Source organism: Scatophagus argus, chromosome 14, assembly GCF_020382885.2.
Source record: "Scatophagus argus isolate fScaArg1 chromosome 14, fScaArg1.pri, whole genome shotgun sequence".
NCBI classification, from domain to species: Eukaryota; Metazoa; Chordata; class Actinopteri; family Scatophagidae; genus Scatophagus; species Scatophagus argus.
In genome coordinates, this window is record NC_058506.1 from 4040156 (window position 1) to 4066651 (window position 26496).

Genomic DNA, 26496 nt, shown 5'->3' on the forward strand with positions numbered 1-26496 from the left:
CTTACAAATCTTCCACTGGGATTTGCAGGAAGTTATGACTGAGCCTGTGCACTCATGATACCGATAAACATCAGGAAAACAATAACATTTTCTCCTTTGACCGTGGCACTAGATCCTACGGGGGTGTCAGATGAAGATTGTGCTTTTGAAGAGTACAGATCTTATGATAAACTGAAAGCATCTTGTGGAAAATCTTTAATTGGGGGTTTAAAATATTGTAAAAACACATAGTTAAACGGTAAATGTTTAGATTCAAAATCAGGTAAACGCAAAAGGATAAAATTGAAGACTTTCCAATATTTTTTACCAACAGCTGAAGGTGTCTGCATGAAACTTTTCTGCCATTCCTATTTGCAAACAATGATCTAATTTCATATGTCACTGCAAAGCTTTTTGTTCCTAGTAAAAGAACAAATCACACAATATGTCACAAATCTGGGAAATTGTTAATAAATTATTTGTGAAATTATTATTTGTTAATATTTGTAAAACAATCTACAGATGAATCAATAATGAAAATAATTGTTAGTTGCAGCCCTATACAATGTGCCTTCCTATCACAAACTGGCATTCAAATCAGGTGAATTCACCACCAAATACAATGGCTGCTTCCCCTTTCCAAAGCAGAACTCTAAATGCATTGAACATTGTGTGGCCTGGCCAGTCTTCCAGCTGTTCCTCACATGCAAGTGCACGACGCATGTGATACAAGCTCAAGGACTAATGACTGTGAACGAACTCATTTCCAGCAACCACAAGCCAACACCACAAAGTGAATGGAGCAGGCCATTAAGTCATTCATAACACAATCTTAAGACATTCTGTGATCAACAAATTAAGGATAATGTCCCACTGTCACACCTCTGCCAGGAACAAAATAGACAGCAGCACAGTAGGAAAATCACAACAAACAACACTTCTAAATTCTGTTTGTATCTCATCAACAAAGAATGTCAACACATTTGACCACTTGCTATTCACCTCTCTTCACCATTGTCTCCATTTACAAGAAGTGGGAGATAAGATTACTGGAGTTTCTTTCTTCTGCTGCTCCAGGCTGATGTGTTTTTTCTTTTTCTTTTTTTTTTTTTGGCAGTTGCTGCTCAGTTGCTATAAGCCATGTTTACATGACAAGTACAACAGAGGAGCAAAGAGATCTTGAGAAAAGATATTTTGATTTCAAAAAGGTCAAAAAAAGGTCACGGATTCTGTAGATAATTATAAAATTTTGGATCTCCAGTCATAAGCATAAGCTCCGGGCTCTTAAAGCCTCTACACTAAAAGACCTGTTGTAGTAATCCAAATAACAAACAGTAAAAAGCCTTAGCTGCATAATAGCGTTTTATGTTTGTTTTCGTTTTAAAATTACACGTCTGAGGTCTTAGCATTGACAGAATGTAATCTGATTGGAAAAATGTCTTGCAAGTTCAAGCTTCAGTCTACACTGAAAAAAAAACACACCAAAAAAACAATCTTCTCTGCTTAAATTATGCATGCTTTGATTCTGACACACAAGTTCTCTTCAGAGGTGTGAAACCAAAACAAGAACATTCATATCTCCACCTGAGCGGTGATTTAAAGCTTAGGCAGTCGATTTATTTCTGTAGTCTGGTGGTTGCTGCTGGTTGAGACCTCAGGGTCAGCCGTAGACTCTGGTCCAGCTGCCTGGTTAACGGAGCAACACAACAACATCCTGTGGCTGAGAACTGTGGTGTTCAACCAGCAGGTGAGAAGACATTAAGGGCTGCCTGACGGAAGGCATTATCACCTCCACAGCCTCTGGGGCATGGGAGACCCTCCACAGAGCATCACCCTCACTGTCCATTGTTTCTGATGATACATACTACAAGTACATGCATACTCCACATAGTAACGTACAACAGCAAACCTGGCAACACAAACACATGGCTCTGATCAGAGAAGAAATTTCAATTTCTCCTTCGGGCTATATGTGGCAGTCTGCAATGTGACAGTGCTGGAAGCTGTGCCGTAACAATGTTTACTATATGTCACGTGGAACACTGTTACAACCGACCTGAAACGGCAAAAAGTAAGGGCACAACTCTGAGAGTAAGAAGTGAGGGGCCACTCAAGTACCTCCTCTTACACACCACTTGAGTGTGACATTTAAGAAAACATAGCCATAAACTATGGCCTCTAACCCGTATAAACTAGAACAGTAAACCACTCGGTCTGTCTTTTCTGCCTCTCGCATTTGCTAATGTACAACAAGACCAATACTCATCTCTGTCACGGGATGACACTTCTACTGTCAGTCCTATCGGGTCCTCTTTCCTCTCTCACTGCTCGCACATCAAACCTTTTCCTGGTAATGCAGAGTAGTATATTTAGGAGGCTGACAAATGTCTGAACCTCTCTTAATAGCATGTGCAAAAAAAGTCAACAGTTTTACTGTTCTGTCTTAGCCTTTCTTCCACTCAGACAGCAGCCCAGCTCTTCATAGGATGTGGCTAAGCCTCCATCTCAGCCTAGAAGACTCTTTGGAGGAGAAAAGAATTCGCTGATTGATGATCTCTGCTCTCACTCTTTATCTCTCCATCTGAGACTGGTTGTGTTTGCTAGTCCACATCAGCACGTTACTCACACAGGCGATGGGTGTTGTCAACTAGAGCCAGACTGAAGAGCCGACTGTGAATCTGCTGACAAATTACCATCATTAATCAAGACCAATGCGTTCTTAGTAAAGCAACTTTCAAATGCAGAGGGCCAAGGTGGAGCAGGAGAGAGCTGGGTGAAAATGTCTGATATAGTGTACATGTATCACTGTTCCTGAAGGAAAAAAAAAAGAGATATTCAATCCACATTCTTTGGAAGATGCACAATAAAAGCTGCAGGACTAAAGAAAAAAAACTAAATGATGAAAAAGTCAGTGCTGTGCCAGCAGCGTATAAACATGGATGCTATATATCATTTATGAATGCATGCAACCATGTAAGTGAGCCAAGAACAAAAGCAGACATTTCAACACGAGGCACAGATCCACTAGTAGGACTCCACCTGAATGCTTCAGAAAGTTAATGCACTTTGAAAAGGGCTGAGCTCTGCGGGTCAGAAACTGAGTAGTATATATGGTTATGTACCATGGGGGGTGGAAGGATAATCCCTTTTGGAGTGTACAGTATCTGATTAATCATTATGCAGTACATAATCATAAACCATGTACATATGAGTGCACTGAGCCAAGGAAAAACTCTGACAGGGGTGCTGAGCCGCAGGCAGGGAAGTGTGTGGGAAGAGGGGGATCAATTCAACTGTGTTAAACTCTGCAGAGTCCCACTGGATGTGGATAGAAGAAGAGGATGTGGAAGAAAGCTGCAACAGAAGAAGCAAGAGCAGAGGTCATAAAAGTTATGATTCAAACTGGGCTTTTTCTCCTGTAAGCTGCTGGGGAGCCAATGTATCCTCTCATATAACCCATGACCACTTCTAAATGAGGGAACACTCTTAAAGTTCAGCCAGTTTTGGCATAACTCCTCTTTCTAGACACAGCAAAGGCCTGTGACGCATTTATGTCCCCCTATTTAATTCTTATAGACGGAAAATGTGTTTATAATGCTCTTAATGGCAGGATACTTTTGGATGTGTCTAACTTAAACCTTCCAGGTATACATTTATTTGGTTAAAACTGGATGTAATTACGTTGTTAAGCGAACGAGCTATGGTTAACGGTGGGTTTCCCTCGGGGGAAGCCCTGGAGAGGCTGAAAGTAGTGTTTACATCCTACCACATTTAAATATAAATGTAAAACAACAACCTTATGTTTGGAAACAGATGCCAGAAGTGCCTTGTGTCATTTCGAGCTCTTAATTACTGTACCAGGGTTTCCCCTCTAACAAGCAACTCACTCAGCAAATCTCTATCTCCGTCTTGTGGTGTATGTTTGTACTGCAACCATATTCACAGTCCACTATAATCAGGACCTGTAAGCACAATCCCAAAATGATAAAAGTGTCTTCATTGGGAGAGACTGCTTAAACTTTTCCATATATTTGTCCTGTTATGTTCAGGAAATACAGTGTAAACTCCAGGCTCTGTGACCACACATAAAGTTGGTGACCAGCAGAGGTTCCTTAATAATGGGTCAAAATCTTGGCTTTCCTGTGGCACCATCTACTGGAATACAAATGCCCAATGCATATATGCAGCACCCATAATGGTAGGAGGTCTAATCACATGACCAGTTAGAGTAAATAAAAACTCTATCCAAAGAATGATTCTTTTAAAATAAGTAAGTAAAGTATGTACTTGAAAAACAATATAAATGAGAGAGAAGACTACAGAGAAAAACAGTTAGATAGATATAATATAATTTTGCTACATGGCATGAATCTTACCTAAGCAAAGAGAAAACACTGTAGGAGTTCCTGACTGAACTCAGGTCAACCTGAAGCAGACTGTTTTTCTTCCGCTCCGACTGATCCTGCAACAGCCACATGTCAGTGTTTGAGTGCAGAAACCAAACAGTGTCCAAATAAAGCTAATAAGATTAGGACTGGGTATTTCATTATGATGCAGAAGCTCGACAAAATGGACAAAAGGCCGTACCTTATGATCAAAGTCAGCTGCATAGTAGCCATCATTCAATCCAAATATGATTTCATTTGGATTCCTGGATCGAATCTGTGGACAAAGCGAGGTAATACAGGCTCATTGCAGGGACTGAGATGGAAAGAACAAAGAACAGCGAGCATCTGGATGTTTATGAGACTGGGCTATCTGTTTACGAGCTTCGAAAATAGCCTCGCTGTGCAAGAAAGGCAATGACAATGAGTTATTTTACTGTATTTTATAACTGCTTTGACTCAATTTTCAAAACAGATCACATGTTGAATCCTCAAACTTGCAACACAAGTTTCAACACGTATTACTAAACGTACAGATTACTGAATTAATGCAACATCTTTGCAAACATTTCTTCACATTTTAACATCATTACTGTAGGCAGCAGAGTTGTATTCTAATAGCTGATCATATATCCACCACACCTGACATACATTTGAAATGTATTGGAAAAGAAAAAAAAAAAAAAAAGGTAAGATGAAATGCCTTTTTGCTTTTTGATTACTATCAAAATGTTGCCATGTACTGAGTGTCTATAATGGCAGTGGAAACTGTTAGATAGAACAGTAACAATAAGTGTGATATTAAAAAAATGAAATATTCATGGTGTATTAATAATACACATATGACAATAAGTTGTTAATAGTCCAGTGCAGATATTAAGCCTTGTGAATCTTTTCTTTATTAGATCATCTGGTGCCGTTTCACTATTCATGTGTAGTTGTTGTTCTTTTTGTACATTTTATACAGTTAACGCTTAACACGTAATTATCCTGAGTGCCAAGTTGCCAAGTAATAGACAAAAGATATAATAAATAAAGTTATTTTTTTCTGATAGCAATATTAGTTTTTTTCCCAAATTTTCTATAGATATTGCAATAATATTGTGAATTCTTTTGGCCACAATAATCATCCAACCGTAGGTCCATCCATTATCTATACCGCTTATCCGCACAGGGTCACAGGAGGGCTGGAGCCTGTTAATTACAGGGCCAACACACAAAGATAAACACACACACACACACACACACACACACACACCTAGGAGTGATGTAAAGAAGCCAATTAACCTCATGTGCATGTTTTTGGGACTGTGGGAGGAAGACGGAGTACCCGGTGAAAACCAACACAGGCACAGGGAGAACATGCAAACTCCGAAGGACCCAGACCTGGACTTGAACCAGGAAACCTCTTGCTGTGAGGTGCAAATCACCACACCACCATATCGCCCCCACAGCTGTCACGTCGTGAAATTGTGATCTTGTGTGACAGCCCTATTATTTGCAATAATGTTAAATGTTGTCCGGTATATCCGCTTATATTCAGTTGTTAAATTTATAACAGAAATAGTAAATTGATGCAGTGAAACACAGCCACAATCATCATTTTACCTTACCTAAGAAATGTATGACTTACAGCAATGTAAACTCAGATTGTGAGCAGAAACTGCACGTCTTATGGCTATATTGCTATACAGTATATACTGTAACTCCCTGTGTACCTTGTGCACAGTTCTTCCTACCACACTGGGATCCCTGTGACAAAACTATATATTATGGAAAAAGTTCACCATTATCATTTCACGTGTGTGTGGTTGCTGACCTGCTGTCCTGTGTATCTGAGGCCATCCAGATTAACCTTCCATTCTATGAGGAGCTGGTACTGTTCCTCCTGCCCTCCCCAGATCCTCACCACGAAGCAAGACACTGAGGTGTCCAGGAGGTCCGGCAGCATGCCAAAGTCCAGACTCCGCCAGGTTGGATTCTGACATACATACAAAAACATACATAACAATAAGCACTCAAATGGTGAGTCCAATCATTATATGCAAAGCATACATTAATACATTGCAGTCTATCAGGAAAATAACTGATTTATTCCATTTAACAATCATCAAACTTAAACTGTGAAGTAAAGCTACTGTCAGGCAATACAACTGTGTGTATGTTTTTTTGTTTGTTTTTTTTTTAACATGTATGCTGAAAAGTTTCAATCAAAGTCTGTGCGGTACCTCTGTCAATGTCATAATGTGATCCCTATCCACTGCACAGTAACGCGATCACCTTGGTCTACATTAACCTTAAAGTCTGATCCCTGTTTGTTTGAGAAAGTTTGTTCTCTGTCCTTGAACTTCCAAACTGACAGCACAGACTACTGGTTCTACAATGTACTGTAGCCATTTACATCATTTAATTATGTACCATTTCCCTCCCATCAGAGAGAAAATCTCCTGCTCTTTGAGTCACCTTCAAGGACAGGAAGGAAAAGCAGAAGCAGAAGTACAATCGACAGCGTTGGGTGGGGGGGGGCTGGTAGAAAACAGAACTAGTGAGAGCTAGTAGCGGAAGCAAGGGGGCACAGCAGTTACAATGAAAACAGGAAGACCATCAGGAAACATTTCTCTAGACGACTGCTGACGGGAAGGAGACAGAATACTAGAGAACGCATGTCAGCAAGGATGTTAAATTCAACAGGAGGAAGTCAGGCTGACAGATGACAGGAGTCATGACTCCTGCAGTGCATTATAGACTCTGTCTGTGTGCAGTACTGAACAGTATGCCTGGAAAGCAGTTTAGGTCAGCTCTTGACTCGGCAGCAAGCCCAACAGTAATAGCTTGCTATCGTTGGCTCCTTCTACAGTTTCGTGCAGAGTAGCATCTGCCACACAAAGAATGGCAGGAACAGCCAAAGAATCACATAGTAATATACAGCTGGATTATTTACACAGCTGACTGACGCTTACAGAGCAAGAGAGAAAGCTGTGCATGGGAAAAGCACATATCATATTTAATTCATGCTGATGAAAGTCTGACATTTTATTCAACAAAGCATGTTTCACAGCACGCCACTGTAGCGCTGATCCTTGAAAACCAGATCAAGTGAGCTTATAGTGAAACAACAAGTTCAGCAGGTATAAATTCCAGGCTTGGCATCAGTAACATACAGAAAGCTTGTCTTCCTTCATCATGGTACCACACATTAAGGTCAGTGTACAAACACACATTGCAACAGCAGGTTGCAGTTAATGACAACATCCTGAACCCATCCAAGGAGGCAGAAGTTAACAGTTTGAACATTTAAGTACTCACCAGTGAGTCTCGTATGACTTCACTCTTGTAAAAATCTAAAAAGACATCAAAGAATTCTGATTAAAAGAAAGAAGAGTCACGCACAATCAGTTGAGTTAAATCTACTCTAAAATACAATTCACAAAAGCTCAGCTAAATCAGTCATCTAGAGTAAACTCTTCAAGCTGCTCCACACACAGCCAGGACACCACAGTGACTTTAATGGATTATGGGTGCAATATCATCACAAATCATGTACTGATGAGTAATGCAATCTGGATTGTTGTACTTGTCTTCACCACCTTACCTGTTTTGGCCTACAGTAGCTATATTAGTTCATATGAGGTGGAAAGTATTTAGAGAACAAGGTACAGAGTAACATAATTATGCATATTGTAAAAAACAAACAGAGAGTCAGTGCACAGAAGCGACAAGACAGAAGGTGTTAACACTGACCTCTTGATATACGGTCTCCTATACAGAGGTGGAGGGTGAAGTAAGTGTCCAGCAGTGGGGAACCATTCTTGTTGACAATGTTTCTGGCTGCGATGCTCCGGAGATGACGCAGTCGTCTCTGTTTGGCAGAGGAAAATAAAGAAAGAGAAGGGAACAAACATCAGATGTCAGAGCTCTTGTGTTCAGTTTCATCCTGATTATGTGGTAATCCTTGGCAAATACTGAGATGTTCTAACTGTGTCCCAGGACAAGTGCACAGAGGTTACCACAGAGATCAATGAAGTATCATAATGTCTGTCCTACATAAATACATTCCAAAACAGAAGTCATTTTACAGAAGCAACACCAACTGTAACAGTCAGCCAGATATCAGTAGTTGAAATAAAAAAGGCATAACTTGTTCTTGGTGGAATTAAGCAGCCGGATAACTCAACAGACATGGTCAGTCACGTGACAAAACTATCAAAGTTTTTAGCTGTAAAATGATTGAGAATGATTCAGAATCTACAAATTGCGATGAGGCGACTATGGGAAAGCCATTGTTCATAACCCTTCCACACACTAAAAAGTTTCACCTTAAAGCGAAGACATGATGCATTAGTAAACCTAAAAAGTGCACAGCTTGAATATTAACTTAATGAAAGACATCCAAAAAGCTCTCCCATAGAATGTAATGCATACTCTAGTAAAAATCCAATGTGTAAAATAAATGATGCCTGAAAAATATGTCTGTGTGTGGAAAAGCACATGAGGTACAGACATTCCATTTTGCAAGTTCCCGCTTTAGGCAAACATGTCACCACAGCACAAACTCTCTGTTGACCAGCAGGTCCAGCCTCTCTCCAGCAGTCATACTGAGACTAAATCTAAGTCATGGGATTCCCTGTAAGATTAAGTGCCTCTGAAACAAAAACACTGATTGTTCTGTTCTGTAACCACAACCCCCGGACCACCACAAAAAAAAAAGAAAAATGTCAGTGCACATATCTGAAATGATTGAGTGAGAGAATTGATTGTGAACACCCATAAAAATTTGGGCTCTCCAAAATTAAACTACACTATTATCAGAGTCCTTATTGTAGACTATAAGCTCAGGCAAAGGTCAAAGTTTGAAGCAAGATTAGTTGACCACTTGCAATAATGTGATCGAAAAAGTCTGATGTTGGTATGTACCAAAGTAAGATGTGTGACAATGTGATTAGCTGGTCACGAGCCTTATATAGTTTATGCTGGAAGTGTTCTTGAGTGTTGCTGATTCAACTCCATGATCTGTAATCTGCAGTGTGTAGTTTAAGGTGCTACTGGTAGGTATTTTTAACATTTATTCTTTATTATATTGTTATCAACATGCAAAGTATCAAATGATATACTCAGTCAAAGCTTCCCTAACAGATAGAATCTCAAAGAAGAGTATCTGGGTTGGGCAAAATATAATATAATCAGTAGTATAGTACAGTATACATCCAAACTGATCTGGCAAGTTTTTTTTTTTTTTTGTTTGTTTTTGGGGGTTTTTTGCAACACTGAGTGTCACAATTTCCCTGGCTCCTTTAGGAGATAAAGAAATACAGAGTGATAAAGAAATTTACTCTACTTGGTCTTCTGGTTAATATATAAATCCAACAGGAAAGCACAACTAATAGATTATAGTACAAGTGAATTAACTGTTTGTGTAAATACTGACAGCTGTGGGAATCCAATTGTGGCTATCTTGACTAATAATTGTGACTATGTTATTCAGTTTTTGAAACAAATTTACTGCATATCATCAGTCAGGACATAAATGCACATCAATAAAATAACCAGAAGTGGAAGAAGTATCTGGATCTTTTACTTAAGTAAAAAGTAGTCATATTACGGTATGAAAATAGTCTTTTACTAGTTGAAATAAAGCATCAGTACAACAGTATTAGCATTAATTAAATTAAGCATTAAATTATATTTAATGTACCAAAAGTGTTATTCTGCAGAAAGGCCCAATTCAGAATAATATTTATTGTGTAATTGGATTATAAATAGTGCTTATTTCAACTACTTTAACTGCTGGGTAGTTTAATCCATAAAAATACATCATCATTCATTAGTTAATTTCTATTTGAATTAATAATATGAATATGTAAAGTAATGGTAACTGAGGCGATCAGTAAATGCAGTGAAATAAAAAGTACAATGTGCCCCTCTGAGATGTAGTGGAGTAGGAATTGAAAGTGGCATCAAATGGAAACATTCAAATCAAGTACCTCAGAACTGCATTTATGTGCAGTCAGTTAAATGTATTTAGTTACATTCCACCACTAAAAATAACAGACAACTATTTCACTTTCATATTGTATGAACAACTATGAATTAAACTTTATATGCAAGTAAACATATACAAATACTGATACAACACAATAAACCTCTACATTTTTTATATTACTATTTCTACATTACAATAAATGCTCTTTCCTCATATTGAGTGAGCTCAAAACCAACAGCTGCAATGGGTCAGACACTTAATATCTGATAAATGAACACTACAGCAAAGCAGAACTGGGTGATATATAAATATGATATTGAAATATAATTTATATATAGCTATGTTATTATTATATTATTAATATAAAAAACAGAGTTTGCGTTAACATTTGTTGCGCGTACAGGTCCTATCCTCTGAAAGCACAAACATTTACCCCAAATTATTGTCAGTTACAGTTCATTCCAATTACTTTGATATGCACATAGAAGCACTTGGTCAGCAAAGTTGTTTTACTGAACAATCACAGTTTTAATACTGGTTTATGTACAAAAGCCCTCAGTGAAACCTCCCACATTGATCATCTCTCCTGAGTTTAGCTTTTCGTCTCTGTTATGGTACCGCAAGTCAGTGGCAAGCAGAAATGTGTGATAAATGTGTCCATTTATCATGGAGATATAGAAGGGAACTCAATGGATTAACTCAGTAAAAATAATTTTACATCAACATTTAAGCACTTAGCTGATATGTGCTGATGTAGTTGCCACAATCAATCAATTAATCAATTATACCTATTAAAGAAAGCTAGTTGCCAACTATTTTGATAAACTATTAATCATTTCATTCACTTTTCAAACAAAAATGTCAAATATTTGCTGGTTCCAGCTTCTTAAATGTAAGGATTTGTTGCTTTTCTTTGTCATTCAAGAGTTTTGGACTGCTGGTTGAGCAAAAGAAGAGACTGGGATCATTCTTTTACATGTGCAACATCAACATCAGACTTGACTTAACACTGCACCAACAACATGTTGAAGAAAAAAAAACCTTCAAAATTAAATGCATTAACACATCAAGTGAAAACAAACCAATAATAAACTTTAAATCATAAGTCACAAACTACTGCAAACAAACTAGATAAATCTCCTATTCACACAAGGGGTGTAAAGAAATAATTTGTTGAAAACAAAACATTAAAAATAAACTGAAATTAAAATTCTTAGCATGTAGCGATAAACAAAGAATGGAATTGAACTGATCGACCCCATTCAGTCCTAGCTATTTGAGTCTTCATCTGATTTTAGTATTGGATATTAGTGCATATCTGTAACACACGGAGGGGGAAGTCATACCAAACAGAGAATGTCAGCCTGATCGAAAGCTAAACTTCATGCTGTGTCATTGACACCCACATTAAGAACCCCACCACCATATACAAGACTCAGCAGGACGGCATGATGACTACATGTGTTGCTGTTTGTACAACAGATAAGTTGCACTCACAGTTTCACAGTCTAATTAAGTATACTTTTTCCCACACTTTTACTGTGAATGTTGAGCAACAAACTGTACGTATCTGAATTCCTGAGGTGGTTTGATTGAGTTTAATAGCTGAGAGAAGTCATAGAAACCCCCTGCTGCATATAGATGTTTGCCTCACCGGCGTGCCCAGAACAGAGGCTAGCTCTTTAAGCTGCACTATATTCATGTGATTCTCAGCCCAGTAAAGCTATCCCTCGAGAATGTCTCTCACTTCAATTAACATGTAGCGTCTGAGAGACTTTATTGGACCGATGTTACAGTCTGTGATCCGTAGGTCTAATAAATGAACCGTCGACTGCCAACTTTTTACATGTCGTTTCGAAATGAATGAATGAATGAATGGCTGGATGGCGTCTGATATTTTTAATGCTTCTAACGAATGCCCGGCTTTGCTAAGCATACTGTACATTAAAAAACAATTTTCAAATCACAATAAAATAGCTGCATGACACAATACAACATCACAGTCATGCCATATGCTGTGCTTCCCCTAACGCTAAATTGAGCTGTCAGCTGCGTGCTGACACCACTTACCACTAGCAGAAGCATACAAGCTTAGGACACAATTAAACATTTATACCCTACAGATGGACAGAATACTGAAAATGGGTTCCAAAACGCACAGCACCACCCTAACTGATTTTAGTGTGTTAATCTCCATTAATTTCTAGTAAGCTAGCTAACTGCTAGCTAACAGTTGCTAGCTAACTATCTAGCCTGATAGGCCTGACGTGTTTCTCGAAGCAGCAGTTGAAACTAACGTTGTAAATTAGAATAAAACACTTTGGGGAGGCCTTCTCCAAGTTTTCCTGAGTTCATTTGAAAGCACTTCGAGCTCAGAGGCTTTGCATTTACCTGTTGGGATGTGAGCTCTACATGTAAGGCTCGAGAGGATGAAGCTCCAGAGTTGGTAACAGAAGCGGCGGGGATGGAGAGAGCCCGACCGGTGATGGAGTTCATCCTCCTGACGGCATCTAGTGGGTTCCCCTCATTCAACAAAACATCGCATCCATGACATCCGGGACAATTTGTTTAAAGTTTAGGAAGTTCCAGGGGACCACCAGAGACAAGCAGAAGTGGTAGTTTATGTGGGTAAAGTGCTACAACAGCTGTCAGCTAACCAACGGGACGTAAACAAAGTAGAGGCTATTTTGCTACACTTGGTTCGGAAATCCGTCTCCGGTTGGGAGGAGCGACACCTAGCCTGCTGATTGGCTGAAACTAACGTATGTCATGTAAAGGCGGTGCCTCCTACTGAAAACATGTGTTACTATTGGTCGTTTAATCTGTTTATCTTCTAGGATGGGGCGGGAGTCGTTGAAATCTGTCAAAGCTGCAAAATATGAGGAAGTTGCATAGCACAGCGTGACATGCAGGTGACAAGTGGACGGTGCCATCCTTACCACCTTCACTTACAATCTCCATTAGAACTGGTATGAAAAGAGAGGTAAAGAGGAGAAAACGATTCAAATGTAGACCAGGTACTCTAGTTAACCTTATGTTACTGATCTCCACTTACGCAAAGTCCATGAACCAACCAAATAGCGGATTAAAGGGCAGTTCCACATGGGTGTGAAACAAAGGATCAATAATATCGAAATTTTGGTTTTTTATTTGTGATTACCTTCTGTGCATTAGACCATAATACCATTAAAATGTTCTTCAGAGGGAGAAAGAAAAGTGCCTCAGGAGACCTCTGGATCCCAGTCATAAAAGAAATATTAAGACTTTTCCATTAGCATAGTGTAAAAAAATAGGCTACTCGATAACATAACAAGTAGAGATCCTGCATTCAAAATTATCTTCCGGTATAAAGTACAGAGGTATTGTCAATTAAATGTAAGCTACTTTAAGTATTAAAAAAATGAAAGGAATCCTAAGGCAAATTTAGTTTATATTATATTATTGTATGGGTATTATTGTTGTATTAAATTATGAGTAAAATATAAACTATTATGTAAAATAAAATGCAATGTTATGGGTAATGTTGCGGTCGAAGTGAAGTTAATAACTGAAGCAATAACTTACTATGGATACATTGCCTGTAGTTAACAAATTATGAATTAACCATATGTTTTGTATGTTGTGTAAGAAAAGTACAGAATACTACAGTAAATGTACTTTACTTTCCACGACTGCTTTCTCCCAGCTGTCAACATCTGAGTTGATTTGAGCCTTTATCACCCTGACTGCAAAACATTAATTCACCATCAGGGGGCAGCAGCAGCCACAAAGAGGAGTTAAGTTTCCACAAGGTCAAAGGACCACTGAAAGTAATGATTGCGCTTTGCTTTTGGCAATACTAATAGTCTTTAGCTGAGAACAAGTCCTGCATGTTTTGGTAAATGACTTGTTGGTGGAAAAAATACACTTTCTATTCAATACACTATTGTATTTCTATACAATACAATACACTTTCTATATATTCTATATAAATACACTTTGTTCTTGTCCAGGTTCCAGCACTTTTGATTTTGCTTTCTACAACTTCATACTTATACTAAACCACATTTTAGTGAGAAATATCACATGCTCTCTCATTACATTTATTTTACAGCTAAAACATTATATATATTAAACTGCCTGATACTTTATAAACTCAAGCCAACTACAAAATGAAAGTGTTGCTTACACATCAAAGCATCAAAATCTAATATGACATTGATTTTTCCTAATGGGTAAAATGTGTCCAAAAACAAGACACAAAAGCACACATCTCCTTCTGAAAACATACAAAAGTTTAATTTAAATATTGGCCAACAGTTGTTGCCAGTCACAGTATAGATCAATCCAACTGTTTATTCCTTGCAAATTTATTGCACACGGATTACACTCAAACATAACATAATACCAGTGATAAGCCCGGTATAATCCTTTTTCTTTTCAATCATCACCCATGGCAGTGGTACAAAAACATCCACTACATACTGGACTCATCAAACATCAGGATTTTCACCCACAAATCTTCCATCTTCCACAACTGCAGCTCAGCTTCCAAAGTATTTGAAGATACAAGACATTGCAGAAGTTTTTGTTGCATAGACGAAAACACACCCATCCAGATCTGGACACCAGTAGGACAAGAAAGTAAATTCAAACCAAGCAGGACAATGACTGTCTTAGCATATTCTCAAAGGCATTTTTTCCTGAAACAAAAACCTCAGATGGTAATCAGCAATACAAAAGTGCATTGGAAATATTCATTGAGGGATAGGCACTAAAAAGGCTTTTTCCTCTCTTAACAATTAATACTTTATGGCATTATACAATAACAGGCACACATGTATTGTGCATTTACAGCATTAATCCACCCTGTAGAATTCCTTCATACAACAGAAATACGTGCATCTGAGGGGACAACATAGGTCTTTGGCTCATTTAATCTTTGGGCATATTGTCCTAAGTGATAAAGTGGTACCTTCCTTTTGCATTGTTTGTGCATTTAGCATAAAGTAAGATCTTAAAGAGCTCAGGAAGTATTACATGGATGCATGAGTGAAAGACAACATTGGCACTGCATGGAAGTCCTGCATGTTTACCTTCTAGCTCCATGTAGAGGAACTTACCTGCCCCTCCCTCCTGCACTGATAAGACTATCCAAACTTGACACATTCACTGAGAAATGCAAGAAGAAACAAGAAAGGCATACTTTTTGATGTGGGATTTGGTATAACATAGACTGTTTAACCTGATGAGAGCAGTGGGGAGAGATGGCTATTCTCAAAGCAGGTATTTCCTGAGAAGGAACACTGTGTGTGTGTGTGTGTGTGTGTGTGTGTGTGTGTGTGTGTGTGTGTGTGTGTGAGTGTGTGTGTAACAATGCAGAGAGCAAAGGTTTCTTTTGCAAATGTGCTCATGTGTAGACTTTGCAGTTCAGAGATAATCTAAAGTGGGCACCGAACGGGGGCGAGGTGGGGAAGGTGGTGGGGGAGTTGTGAAGAAACTGCCACAGTTCAGAGCTTCAGCGGTGTCCCCTCATTTTTTCACTCGATGTGCAGGACATCACTCTCTTTCAGGCCAAAGCGGGTCTTGTACTTGTCAAATAGGCACTGGAGGGACTTGATGTACATTGCATGGTACAGATCCACCACCTCCACAGTTGGATCCTCAATTTTTGGCACTGTGATTGGCTCCCCAACTGTAAAACAACAGGAGAGGATTAAACCAAAGATCTAATCATCATCATTCTCTTGAAGTTGGATGAAACATATACTTTTCTCTGTTCTTTTAATCTGCCAACATCGGTATTCAAACTTGCCTATTGTGGTGATAGGCTTGCAATAAGGCACGAAGCCCCAGGAGTTGCCAAAGAAGAGGCCACATCCATGAAAAAGGCAAGGGGCAAAGCCTAAAATCTTCTGTAATCTCTTTTGCAGAGTCCTCCAGTAGCTCCCTTCCTCGAAGATCACCTGCTTGTAGGCGTCATTCTCTCCAAATGAATACACTGGTACCAGGTCAGAGCTGAGGAACACAGAGAAGGTAACTCAACACCTATTCTCTGAATTTCAGAAATATAGGAAAGCTGTTTAACAAAACTTCTTTACAGCCTTTTTCTCTTGCCAAGGCAAACTTTGCAGACTTTTAACATCATTGCTGATATAACCTAGATTTTATGCCTTGATGTTTTTATTGTTATGCCTGGCTACCCTGGCTGAATGAGTGGTACTTAGTATATATGTCTCTACATGAGGAGAACCTAAGTTATTGTGCAACAACAACAAAAAAAAAAGAAAAAACCCACAAGGAAGTTGCTTTTGTTGTGACTTTTTGTGTGCAACGTGCCAATTATCATGAATCAGGTTAGCAAACTGGTCACGTAGGCAGACAGTTTCCAGAAAGGTCTGTGAGTTGTCTGTGAGTTGTCACACATTATTGTGTGAGAGCAGCCATGGCCAAGCAGCCATGTTTGATACTGATATTCCATAAATCTGCAGACAGCAATTACAGAACTTTTGATAAATTTGTGGCTATACATTTTAAAATTGCATTTTTGAGAAAATTTTCCTTTTACAAATAATTTGTCATGTGTTATTAGTTATTCACCAGAATTTTGAAATCAAATTCTCTTATATGAGCATCAAGAGAATTTAAAGTGACCTGAATTGACAGTCCATGCTTTGTTTAGCTGGAATGCTAACCTAGTTGTTATGAATGAAGTTCTGCATAACTGCATGACTTTCCTGACAAGCCCTAAGCTTCTTTGAACAACGTGCACCCTGAACTCTGCAGGAATCAGGGTCGTTCAGATTAGTGAGACAAATCAGGTCCACTTCACTTCATAGAGCATTTAATTGCAGTGATACGTGCACAGCAGAGCACAGTCCAATGCCAGCTCACATAGTCTGTCCTTTCCAAAAGAGCACTGCAGGCCATAAAGCTGAGTAAGGGACAACACTGCCTGTTTAATAAAAGATTTGCTAATCCTCCCTGTGAGGTAATTTCAACCTTTCTCCAACTAGTAATCTAGGGTTTACTCATTCCAGTGAGTCACTACAGCCCTGAGAATGATATGTTCATGTTCCAAACAGACTTAGTCAATGCTAGTCTTAGTCAATGTAATGGCACGTGTTGTGCAGCCAGCTTACCCTTTCTGTAATGCCAGCCTCACAAAACCTTTACGGTTCTTCAGGGTGACAGAATGCATGCCTGGAGCACACTGCAGAGACTCTGCTGCTCCCCCAACAACGATGACCACAGCATTTCCTGTCCCATTACATGACAGCAGGTAGTCGATGGAGTTCCTGTTTACTGGACAGATACCTGAGAGAGACAAAAGGATGCAGAAAGATAATAGGATGGCTAAAATTGCAACAATGAAGCTGCGTACAAGAGGGAAATACACTGGGCAATGTTGGCCTTTTTGTCTACATTCATCAAAGAATATCCTGATGTCAACCTACATACTGTAATTCTTGGACTTTTTTGTTACTATATTATTCTCTAAAAAACACACAAATTTTGGTCCAAAGTAAAATGAAATAAAAATGTTAAGCAAGAGCAAAAACTGATCCACTGCAACTGAAAATTAAAAATGTTGTTGCATGCACATTACATCCAAAAAAAAAAAAAAAAAAGTCAAAAAATGTCCTGTGAAGGCTGTGCGAACTAAACACTTTGAAACAGCATGTACTTGTAATCTATAGTAAACGGAGTATCTATGTACTATATCTATGGGCAAAGATGAAGCCCGAACAGCAAACAGCCCTTCAGAACAGAACAGTTAAAGCTCTGTTAATCGGTGCAATCAGCAGATCCAAGTAAACAGAAGCTGTTTCAGCTGTACAATAGGACAAAGGTCCACTGTCCTATAGATACAGTTGTCTGCTTTATCAGACATTACAAGACTCCAAATCATCTCACCTCCAGACATCAGATAGTCTCGAAGGACAGGAAGGCGGAAGTTTCCTGCCAGGGTTGCCAGGGACGGCTTGATGCCTGGGAATTTCTTGGAGAATCCTGTGGCCTCTGTCCCAAAGTTGCAGAAAGCCCCAAAACAGAAGATGCCATGAGGATGGTACCCAAATATGTAGTTCCGGTTGGGCAGTAGGTTGTGAGTTTTAATCAGCTGGAGGACAATAGCACAAAGAGGAGCAGCGTGAGGGCGATTTCCATATGAGGGGCACATTGCAAGACTGGAACATCTGACTGGAGAAATGTCATGTTAATGACCCATATGGCTAAAAGACTTGACAACAAAAGCTATATGCCCATTCCATATCAATACTAATTATACACAGTATAAACTACAGTATATTCCCATGACACTTAAAGTGTTTTACTGCCTGTTGTGTGCAGGTAACTCATGTAACATTGTTTTTGAAATGTGTGACACAAATTGATAACATCATTATCATCTTCATACTATACTACACTTTTCAGTTATTATACAATAAATCAACATATTTTAGTTTTATGTACAAACAGGAAATTATGTTGCTACTTGTTGATTGCAGCTAATGATTATTTTCATTACTGATTAATCATCTGATTTTTTTCCTTGATGGATTGTTTGATTCATCAATTGCTTGATCTATGAAATGTAAGACAACAATGAAAAGCATACCAGTTTCCTTAACTACAGCATTACGTCACTAATATGATCTAGTGCCATCTAGGGGTGAAGTTGCTGACCAACTGACCACTCCTCATCTCAATCTCCCCCACAGTGGCAGCTAAAAATGTGAAAGTCAAGCAACAACAACAAAAACAAAATCAGCTGTCCTCACCACAGCATCTCTGCTGAAGCTGCTGCACTCTGAGCTAACAGAGAGCAGGCCTCTGCCAGGTTTCCCTTGCAGGACAGTGTTTCCCATAAGTTGAGCTTTTATTGTGACATTGCTGACCATGTTATCACCATCATCTTGTTGCTGCTGATGCCAATTATAAAAATTGCACTGCGTGTGTAACATGAGAAGTACTAAAAAGTGGGCTGCACGACCTCATTTCATTGTGCAATCCAGTGTTGCACAAAGACAAATAAATTAAATTGATCCTTTATATATTCATTTCTGTCAATCGATCCTGTTCAATCCTACGGTCGACCTTTAATTCACCGGCTTTGACAAACAGCCCAAAATCCAAACATATTCCATTGGCTCACTGCCAATTAAACCTTTAGGTTTTTTTTTTTTACTTTTTCACTGTTTCACCACTGCACTTTTTTCTTCCAACTATGAGATGCTCGTCTGTTACTTTTATTTTTTTGTGAGAATAGTCTATCGATAGAGCACTCTAGGATTTTTCACACTGCATACAGTTCTACATATGGAATTTAGTTAAAGTGCATGTATAATGTCAGTAGGTTTAGCATGGTTTACTGTACAATAAAACACAAACATTAAACTGCACTCTCTTTATAACATTTTCAATCCATACATGCATACATGCATACTGGTAGAGGTATATTTATGGATATGACTATGTATGCCAATATGCAGAAGTACTTTTACTTTTATACTTTTTCCCCCTCTCCTTTTTGAGAGGGTTACATTTTTAAGGCCTGCTTAGTTTTAGTCTGTGGTATGAATTTGGGACACAATTTTTGTTTCGACAAAACTAGGACATCTTTATCAGCTGACACGAATCCGTCTGTACACGAATGGTCATAAAATAATGAGCCAGTATTTATGCTGTGCACCTGTTCAGGCTGGCAGCAATAAAGTTAAAGAACTTCCGCGTTATTTTAACCTTTGCAGAAGCTGACTGCAGAATGTCACAGAAACTTTAACTGTGCTCTGCACTGTAGACTCGGATCCATCACAATGTGTACACAAAGCTCCCTTAGTAGCTGATTAAACAACAGTTGCATAACCACATTAGCAAAGCAGATCACTTCTGAGATCACCATGGCATCACAGGACTCCACCTGGCTGGGATGGCAGGTGTAAGCGAGTTAAAGTGAGACCCAGATAGATGTACACAGCATTTAACATCATGTGAGAGCAGACAGTAATGAGCTGGAAGCTGAACAAGCTTCACTGATTACTGCAAAGACACACTAATATTACAGAAGAGCCTTTGTTTCTAGTATCGAGGCAGACTTGCACAGACGTTCATGTAACTGTTTTCATAACAGTCACACTTCAGACTTCTTACAGTCCTTTAATATTGGTTTGGACTTTGACCTGCCGGCTTCCAACTCACATAAATAATAGTCATATGTTTGTGGCGGATGGAGAATGCTTGCCCTAAAATCAGCTAACAGCCCAGCAGATATATTCTGGTCATTCTGAGCTATGGGACAGTCAATGTACAGCACAAGAGATGAACTTTAAAATACAGACTCAGTCTATGCCTGTAGCTAATAACTAACATTTCAACACCGATAAAAACAAGCATATCTAAAGTTAACAGTTTTCTTAAAATGGCAGAAATGTGAGGGCCAGCAGGCATCAAGCATCTGGGTAACAAAAGAATGATCTCCTCAACCAGTTGTGACAGACAAACGACTCCATAGTCCACACAGTACAGATCAATGTGATGAACAAAGTTCAGCTGCAGAGTGACACTTCAAATTCCTCCCCCTGGAATTAGACAGCCCCTTTTTCTTTCTTCATGCTGCACAGTAGTTTAGCTCCTTAACACCTGGACAGACAATTTCTGCTTATAATGAACTCATTTTATACACTCGAACAGTCAGTCATTAAGGTTTTATTTGACACATGTAACACTTAATCAGGGCCACCGTTGAAAATGACAAAAGAAATTAAACATTATTTTTATTATTAAATAAAAATAATGTTAATTTTTGCACTAATTAATCTAGTGATGATTCAATAAAGTCCTATGACTGCGAAGTGTATCACATAGGACGCACCTTCCCTTTAAGCACACCCAGCCTTGACTTTTGACTTCTTCACTGAATACTGAGTCATGAACCACTACTGTACAGTGCCTCCGCCTGCATGCAGCGTGCGTGTGGCTGCACGAGTGCCAGTTTGTGATAACGCTTTCTTTCACATGCTAAACCTGGGTTGTCCCATTTTTTTATTTATTTTTTTTTTGGGGGGGGGGGGAATACTTGGATGCAAAACAAGCTTAGTGTCGCTCATTAGCCTATCAGTTAGGACAAAGTCTAAAACTCCACATCAGTGTCAAACTTCATCATAATCAACCTGGTTCAAGGAACAGCTCCAAGAAATGGTTGATACCCGATTCACCCCTGATAAGTTTATCTAAATGAGTCAAACCTCTGCACAGCTGAAAACTGATGAACAAGTTACATCATAAAATACTAATCATCACAACAAAGAGTTAAGAGAATTAACTGTACATTTTGTGTGAAAACAAAAAACATATAGCCACAGTGCCATAATTGTATGCACCAAACAAAAAACTATTTTACAGGCAAAAATACTGTCAAATATCAGTATTTTCCTTTATTTTGAAATTTCATTTTGGAAATTATAGATTTGTTTCTGCTTCCTTTTCAGCCATGATCTGCTATGTCTTTGTGCTGCACAATAAATTAATTCTCTTTATTTTCTCTGTATTTAATAATGTTACACCCAAGTATGTTTGAGGTACTGCTGTAATGTTGGTAAAAAAAAATGCAAAGAATATAACAAAAAAAAAAAAACTAAAGATGGACCCAGCCAAATCAGTACTGGTAAGCCAAGACAACATTACCTACCCTGATTGGAAAGTAGTCACGAAAATATGTCCACACTGTCCAGTTCCTCACCCAGGAGGACCTCCTGCCACCTGAGGATAACATACAGATTGCAAATCACTTCATTACAACAAAATTAGAGCTTCAACTGACACAATTATTTTCATTAATGATTAATCTGTTGGTCTCCCAGATGTCAGATGGTCATCCTCTGGGAACCATGAATGTCTGTACAAAATTTGATGACAAACCTTTTAGCAATTGTTGGAATATTTCAGTATGTACCAAAGCAGCGGGCTGACTGGCCGACACATCAACATTTCCATCCACTACTATGGCTAAAACAAATGTAATCTTTCTGATATGAACAATTTAAGAGCCTCTAAACATAATTCAGACAGTGTTTGTTCTAATCATTAAATACCCAGTGCTTAGGTAACAGAGAGGCAAGTCTGCTGCAGAAGCCCAAACCCAACCAACTTTTCTGAAAACTCACACCAGTAGCATCTGATATATATTAAGCCCAAATGTCATCATCATCAGATCAAGGTTTTTTCTTCACAATGGAGTCAAAATTGAGCTATTAGGTAACAGCATTGATTGGCATCTTTAATGTCCTGCCTTGTTTCGGGGTGTTCCAGTCAAAGATGAGCCAGGCAGTGTAAATGGCAGCAATAAGCCAGCAGTCAGTGCAGAACATGTAGATCAGCAGCACAGTGCAGGCAACACCTGGAGTGACAGAGGAGAGACAGTCCAATCAAGTATTTCAACAGCGATGACTGGTCCTAAATACAGAAAAATCAGTTCAAGGTCAGGAGTCAGAAACAAGTGTGTGTGTGTGTGTGTGTGTGTGGTGTGCAGCTCAGAGATCTGACCTGCTTATGACACTACATGCTAACTCTTCTAAGTTTCGCTGTTCTCTTGCGGCTTAACTGCAATGTACAGTGGTGACGTCGCTCACCCATGGCCAAGAAGGAGATGACCCACTGCAGCACAGAGATGACCTGCAGATGTTTCTCCATCTTGAATCTGCAGGGCCAGAATGCCAAGGACAGGTCCTGCAGGGCAGAGAGGATGCTGGAGCCAGTGCCTGGAGACAAAAAGTGCAAGATGAGACAACAGAGCACAGTCAAAGCTGTCAGATAAGCCATGTGGGTGGATTACTGAAGCTTTAATAGATGCAAGACGCACTCGATGATAAATCAAAACTGAAAAGACACAGTTAACACACTCCTGTTAGTAATACCTTCCAAGCCCAGGTTCACACTGAACCAGAAGGTGGCCATCAAACAAAACAAAGAGATTAATGATTTCCTAGAGCACAGTCAAATAATCCAAACAAGCAGCCCTACATCAACATACATTTCAGCCGTGTCACAACCATACAGTTTCTGCTACTCACCAGCTCTCTTCAATCACCAGCCCATGAAAGTGAAGCCACACAGTTACATGTGAGGAGACGGTGTGCAAACAGGGAGCATAAAGTAACGGACGCATTAAGGGCGACTAAAGCTAGTCAAGCTCATGCCACTGAAAGCCAATAAGAAGGAAGATCTCCCCTCCAGGAAAACACAGTTGTCTAATCCCACGGGTGCACACTGAAAATAACCCGGCTCCGGGCTGCTGGTGCTATTACCTGTAGCTATGATGCTATGACTGCTTAAAGTCTATCACTGATTGAATCAGTACCAGTGACAGATGGAGAGAGACAGAGGGTTGGCCAGGATACAATTGGTGAAGGCTAATTCTTCCCACTTACTGTGTGCTCTGTCCCACTGTGTGCCAGATCAAACTGGCCACCAGACAGAGAGGTATTCACACACCATCAAGTGCTGCAGATGTAACCAGGTAACCGGGTGGACCATGAGCTACTCTGAGTAAAAAAACACATCCTGGTTCTGGCTGATATGTGCACAGTACGGCATGACTTAAAATGTCCAGCTGATGAAAAGTGGCTCAATATCAACGCCTCAATGATTCTGTACCTGCGCTGTTAGCATCTCCAGCTGCAGAGTCACCGTAAAGAGTAAGGAACATTTTACAGCCACCGATAACCTTTTCAATGTACATAAAAGCACGTCAGAAAGAATACAAGACTTATATGCCTACATGAAACTGTTGTGTGTGACCTACAGACAGGCTCCTGAGCTGTCAGCATTATTGACATGTCTTGAACAATGTGACCCTACACAGCAGCACGGTGTCATCAAGGAGTTAGGAATTTATCAACAAAGAGTAGCCTTTCCATTGAAAACTTCATCCCTTGTCCCAGCAAAAAAAAAAAAAAAAATTATATGATTCAGCCTCAAGTTTAATTTTAATGAAAAACATGATGGAACATTTAGAGGAGATCATGTGACTCAGTTCCTATCTAGCCACATCTAAAATGTGCTTCCATGGATCTATAATAATATAATTCATATAATTTTGTCATCATGATTTGTATTTTTTTGAAGTTAGTGATTTGAAGTTTTTGCTCATTCAAATCACTGGTCTAAAGACAGGATGTGCTGGAGGCTGTGAACAATGTGAAGGCCCCAAAGGCAAATTGTGATTTGTGATATTTGACTACAAAAAGGTAAAAGGCTGCATAACAGCGATCATACTTATTTTTTCACTCTCTCTAGTCTCTCTCCAACAGATGTTACACGGTGCTTTACACAGAATAAAACACAGTATAACAGATCAAACCTAGCGTGTGGTGTGTGTTTGTGACCTCTTCCAGAAACGACCCCTGATTTGTTTGATCACTTCTGTTTGTTTGCCTGCTGTGGCCCCTGTTGCGCTTCTCAAGCCCAAAACCCCGTCTTACCTTTGAGGACGCCAGAGTATGCAGCAAGAATGGTCTTCATGGTTGGAACTGCTGGGATGGTGAAGGTCCCCGAATGAGAAAACTCAGATGTTTGCTTGATGTCGGGATGACGGAAATCCGTCCTACTGCTCCTCTGTCACCACAGCCTTCAACTGCAGCAGACTGAGGCGCAGAGCGGGCATTTAATCAGCGTGGGGAGGAGCCACGAACACGGAGACGAGAGCAGAAAACTGTATTAGTAATGTGGCCAGGAGCGCGGAGGAGAGGCGTCCTCCCTGCTCGGCAACACGCAGCTCAGCGGGTGGGAAAGCACAATGTGAGTGTCGGCGCTGCGCCTCTTTCTGTGTATTTATGGGGAAAGTCACGTGGGTCACCTGTGGGTCAACTGTGCAAAAACATCGGACATGTACTGAACATTAGTCCTGCCTCAGCCCGCACCATCCTGAGTCTGTGGGTTAGATGACACAGGTGGGCTGAAGTCACACCGTATGATGTTTACTCTGTCAGATCTTTGTAGAAGGAATGAGAAGTCACTTTCTCCAGATTTAACGTGTTAAACCTGAAGAGTACTGGTTATGTGTACTAATCTGTGTATTTTTACCTATTACTGTAAAATTATGTATTTGCTTATGAGGACGTGGTTATTTGGATTGTTTCTAGACTTTTCCTTTGGTAATGTGATGTGCACCTTGGCTGCTCTAATGTATAAAAGCCTGGGTATGTACAACAAACTCTTCATTCTTATTTTTTTGTCTAATGCTATAAAACTTTAATTCTCACTTGTTTATTTATAGTTTGTCCTTAATGGTCGGGTAACACCCAAATTTAATAATACAGCCTTTATGCAATAATGTGTTTTTGTTCTGATTTCACATACTCGGCATTAAAGGTACCACTGTTGTCAAGACTTTATGTCTTCTAGAACTCAATCAATGCCATCGCTCAATCAAATTCACAGCATGAAAGATGGTAGTATTTGTAACCTTGTAACCATGAAGACTTATCTCACATTCTTCTGTGTTGGCAAGGCTGTTGAAGGCAACTTTATTTGACTGAAGCATCTCCTAGAGATCTATTTGCTTTGTCCACACGTAAGGCTGGAGAGATGTTGCTTTTGTTGCCCTGGACACTGAGCTATTATTGCTACTGTCTATTAAAGCCAGCAGGTAAGTCCTACTGCTGCTCACAACCGAAGATGTCTTTAAGTGATATGGTCATTGGTAGAAGAGGTACTAAGATCTTTTACTTAGTTCAAAGATCCAATAGCCCAATGTAAACATACTAAGTAAAAATCTTGCATATAAAAAACTACTCGGTAGCACAGAAGTATCTGGTGAATGTACTATGAAATTTTAATGATGGCTGATTATTGTATTTTACATAATTAAATGGTTACACAGTTGTGCATTTACTTGATATAACGATTCAGCTGATTCATGATTCAGTCACAGACTGTAACACTTTATCAAATTAAATATTATACCTCTACTGGTAAAATCTTTTGTACTTTGGATCAAAGGCCGTTCATCCCAAAGCTTTGAACTGATAGCACATGTCCAGTGGGACCAGACCCAAGAATCATAACTGGATTTGGATGAAATCAGTCATACAGTCCTTGACATGAGGCTGCTGTTGAGAAATGTCAACATCTAAGAGTTAGAGGCATCAGTGATATAATCATGAACTTTTATGA

General features: G+C 39.3%; 2 protein-coding genes across 2 annotated transcripts in view; both read right to left on the reverse strand.

Moving 5' to 3' along the window:
* The window catches only part of uvrag (UV radiation resistance associated gene), an 86808-nt gene extending 73746 nt beyond the window's left edge, over positions 1-13062 (reverse strand). Inside the window, exons 1-6 of the mRNA XM_046409775.1 lie at positions 12736-13062; positions 8106-8223; positions 7671-7705; positions 6184-6345; positions 4567-4641; positions 4356-4441 (exon numbers count right to left, since the gene is read on the reverse strand). Coding sequence (XP_046265731.1) covers positions 4356-4441; positions 4567-4641; positions 6184-6345; positions 7671-7705; positions 8106-8223; positions 12736-12840 — 581 coding nt within the window. The 5' untranslated portion in view covers positions 12841-13062. The remainder of the gene's footprint in view (positions 1-4355; positions 4442-4566; positions 4642-6183; positions 6346-7670; positions 7706-8105; positions 8224-12735) is intronic.
* Positions 13063-15668: 2606 nt separating this feature from the next.
* dgat2 (diacylglycerol O-acyltransferase 2) lies at positions 15669-25136 on the reverse strand. Its single transcript, XM_046411389.1, has 8 exons — positions 24804-25136; positions 22953-23081; positions 22613-22720; positions 22013-22083; positions 18241-18445; positions 17466-17640; positions 16139-16341; positions 15669-16018 (listed from the first exon to the last, which is right to left on the reverse strand). Exons 1-8 carry the CDS (start codon positions 24841-24843, stop codon positions 15864-15866), a joined length of 1086 nt encoding a protein of 361 aa, XP_046267345.1. The 5' UTR covers positions 24844-25136; the 3' UTR covers positions 15669-15863.
* Between the last annotated feature and the right edge of the window lie 1360 nt (positions 25137-26496).

Bases quoted from the DNA above. Each gene is read 5' to 3' on its own strand.
- dgat2 (XM_046411389.1), bottom strand. From the start codon at position 24,843: ATGAAGACCATTCTTGCTGCATACTCTGGCGTCCTCAAAG. The intron at 22,721-22,952 runs GTGAGCGACGTC...CTGTCACTCCAG, and splicing joins CATCTCCTTCTTGGCCATGG to GTGTTGCCTGCACTGTGCTG. The intron at 22,084-22,612 runs GCAGGACATTAA...TGTTATCCTCAG, and splicing joins CTGGAACACCCCGAAACAAG to GTGGCAGGAGGTCCTCCTGG.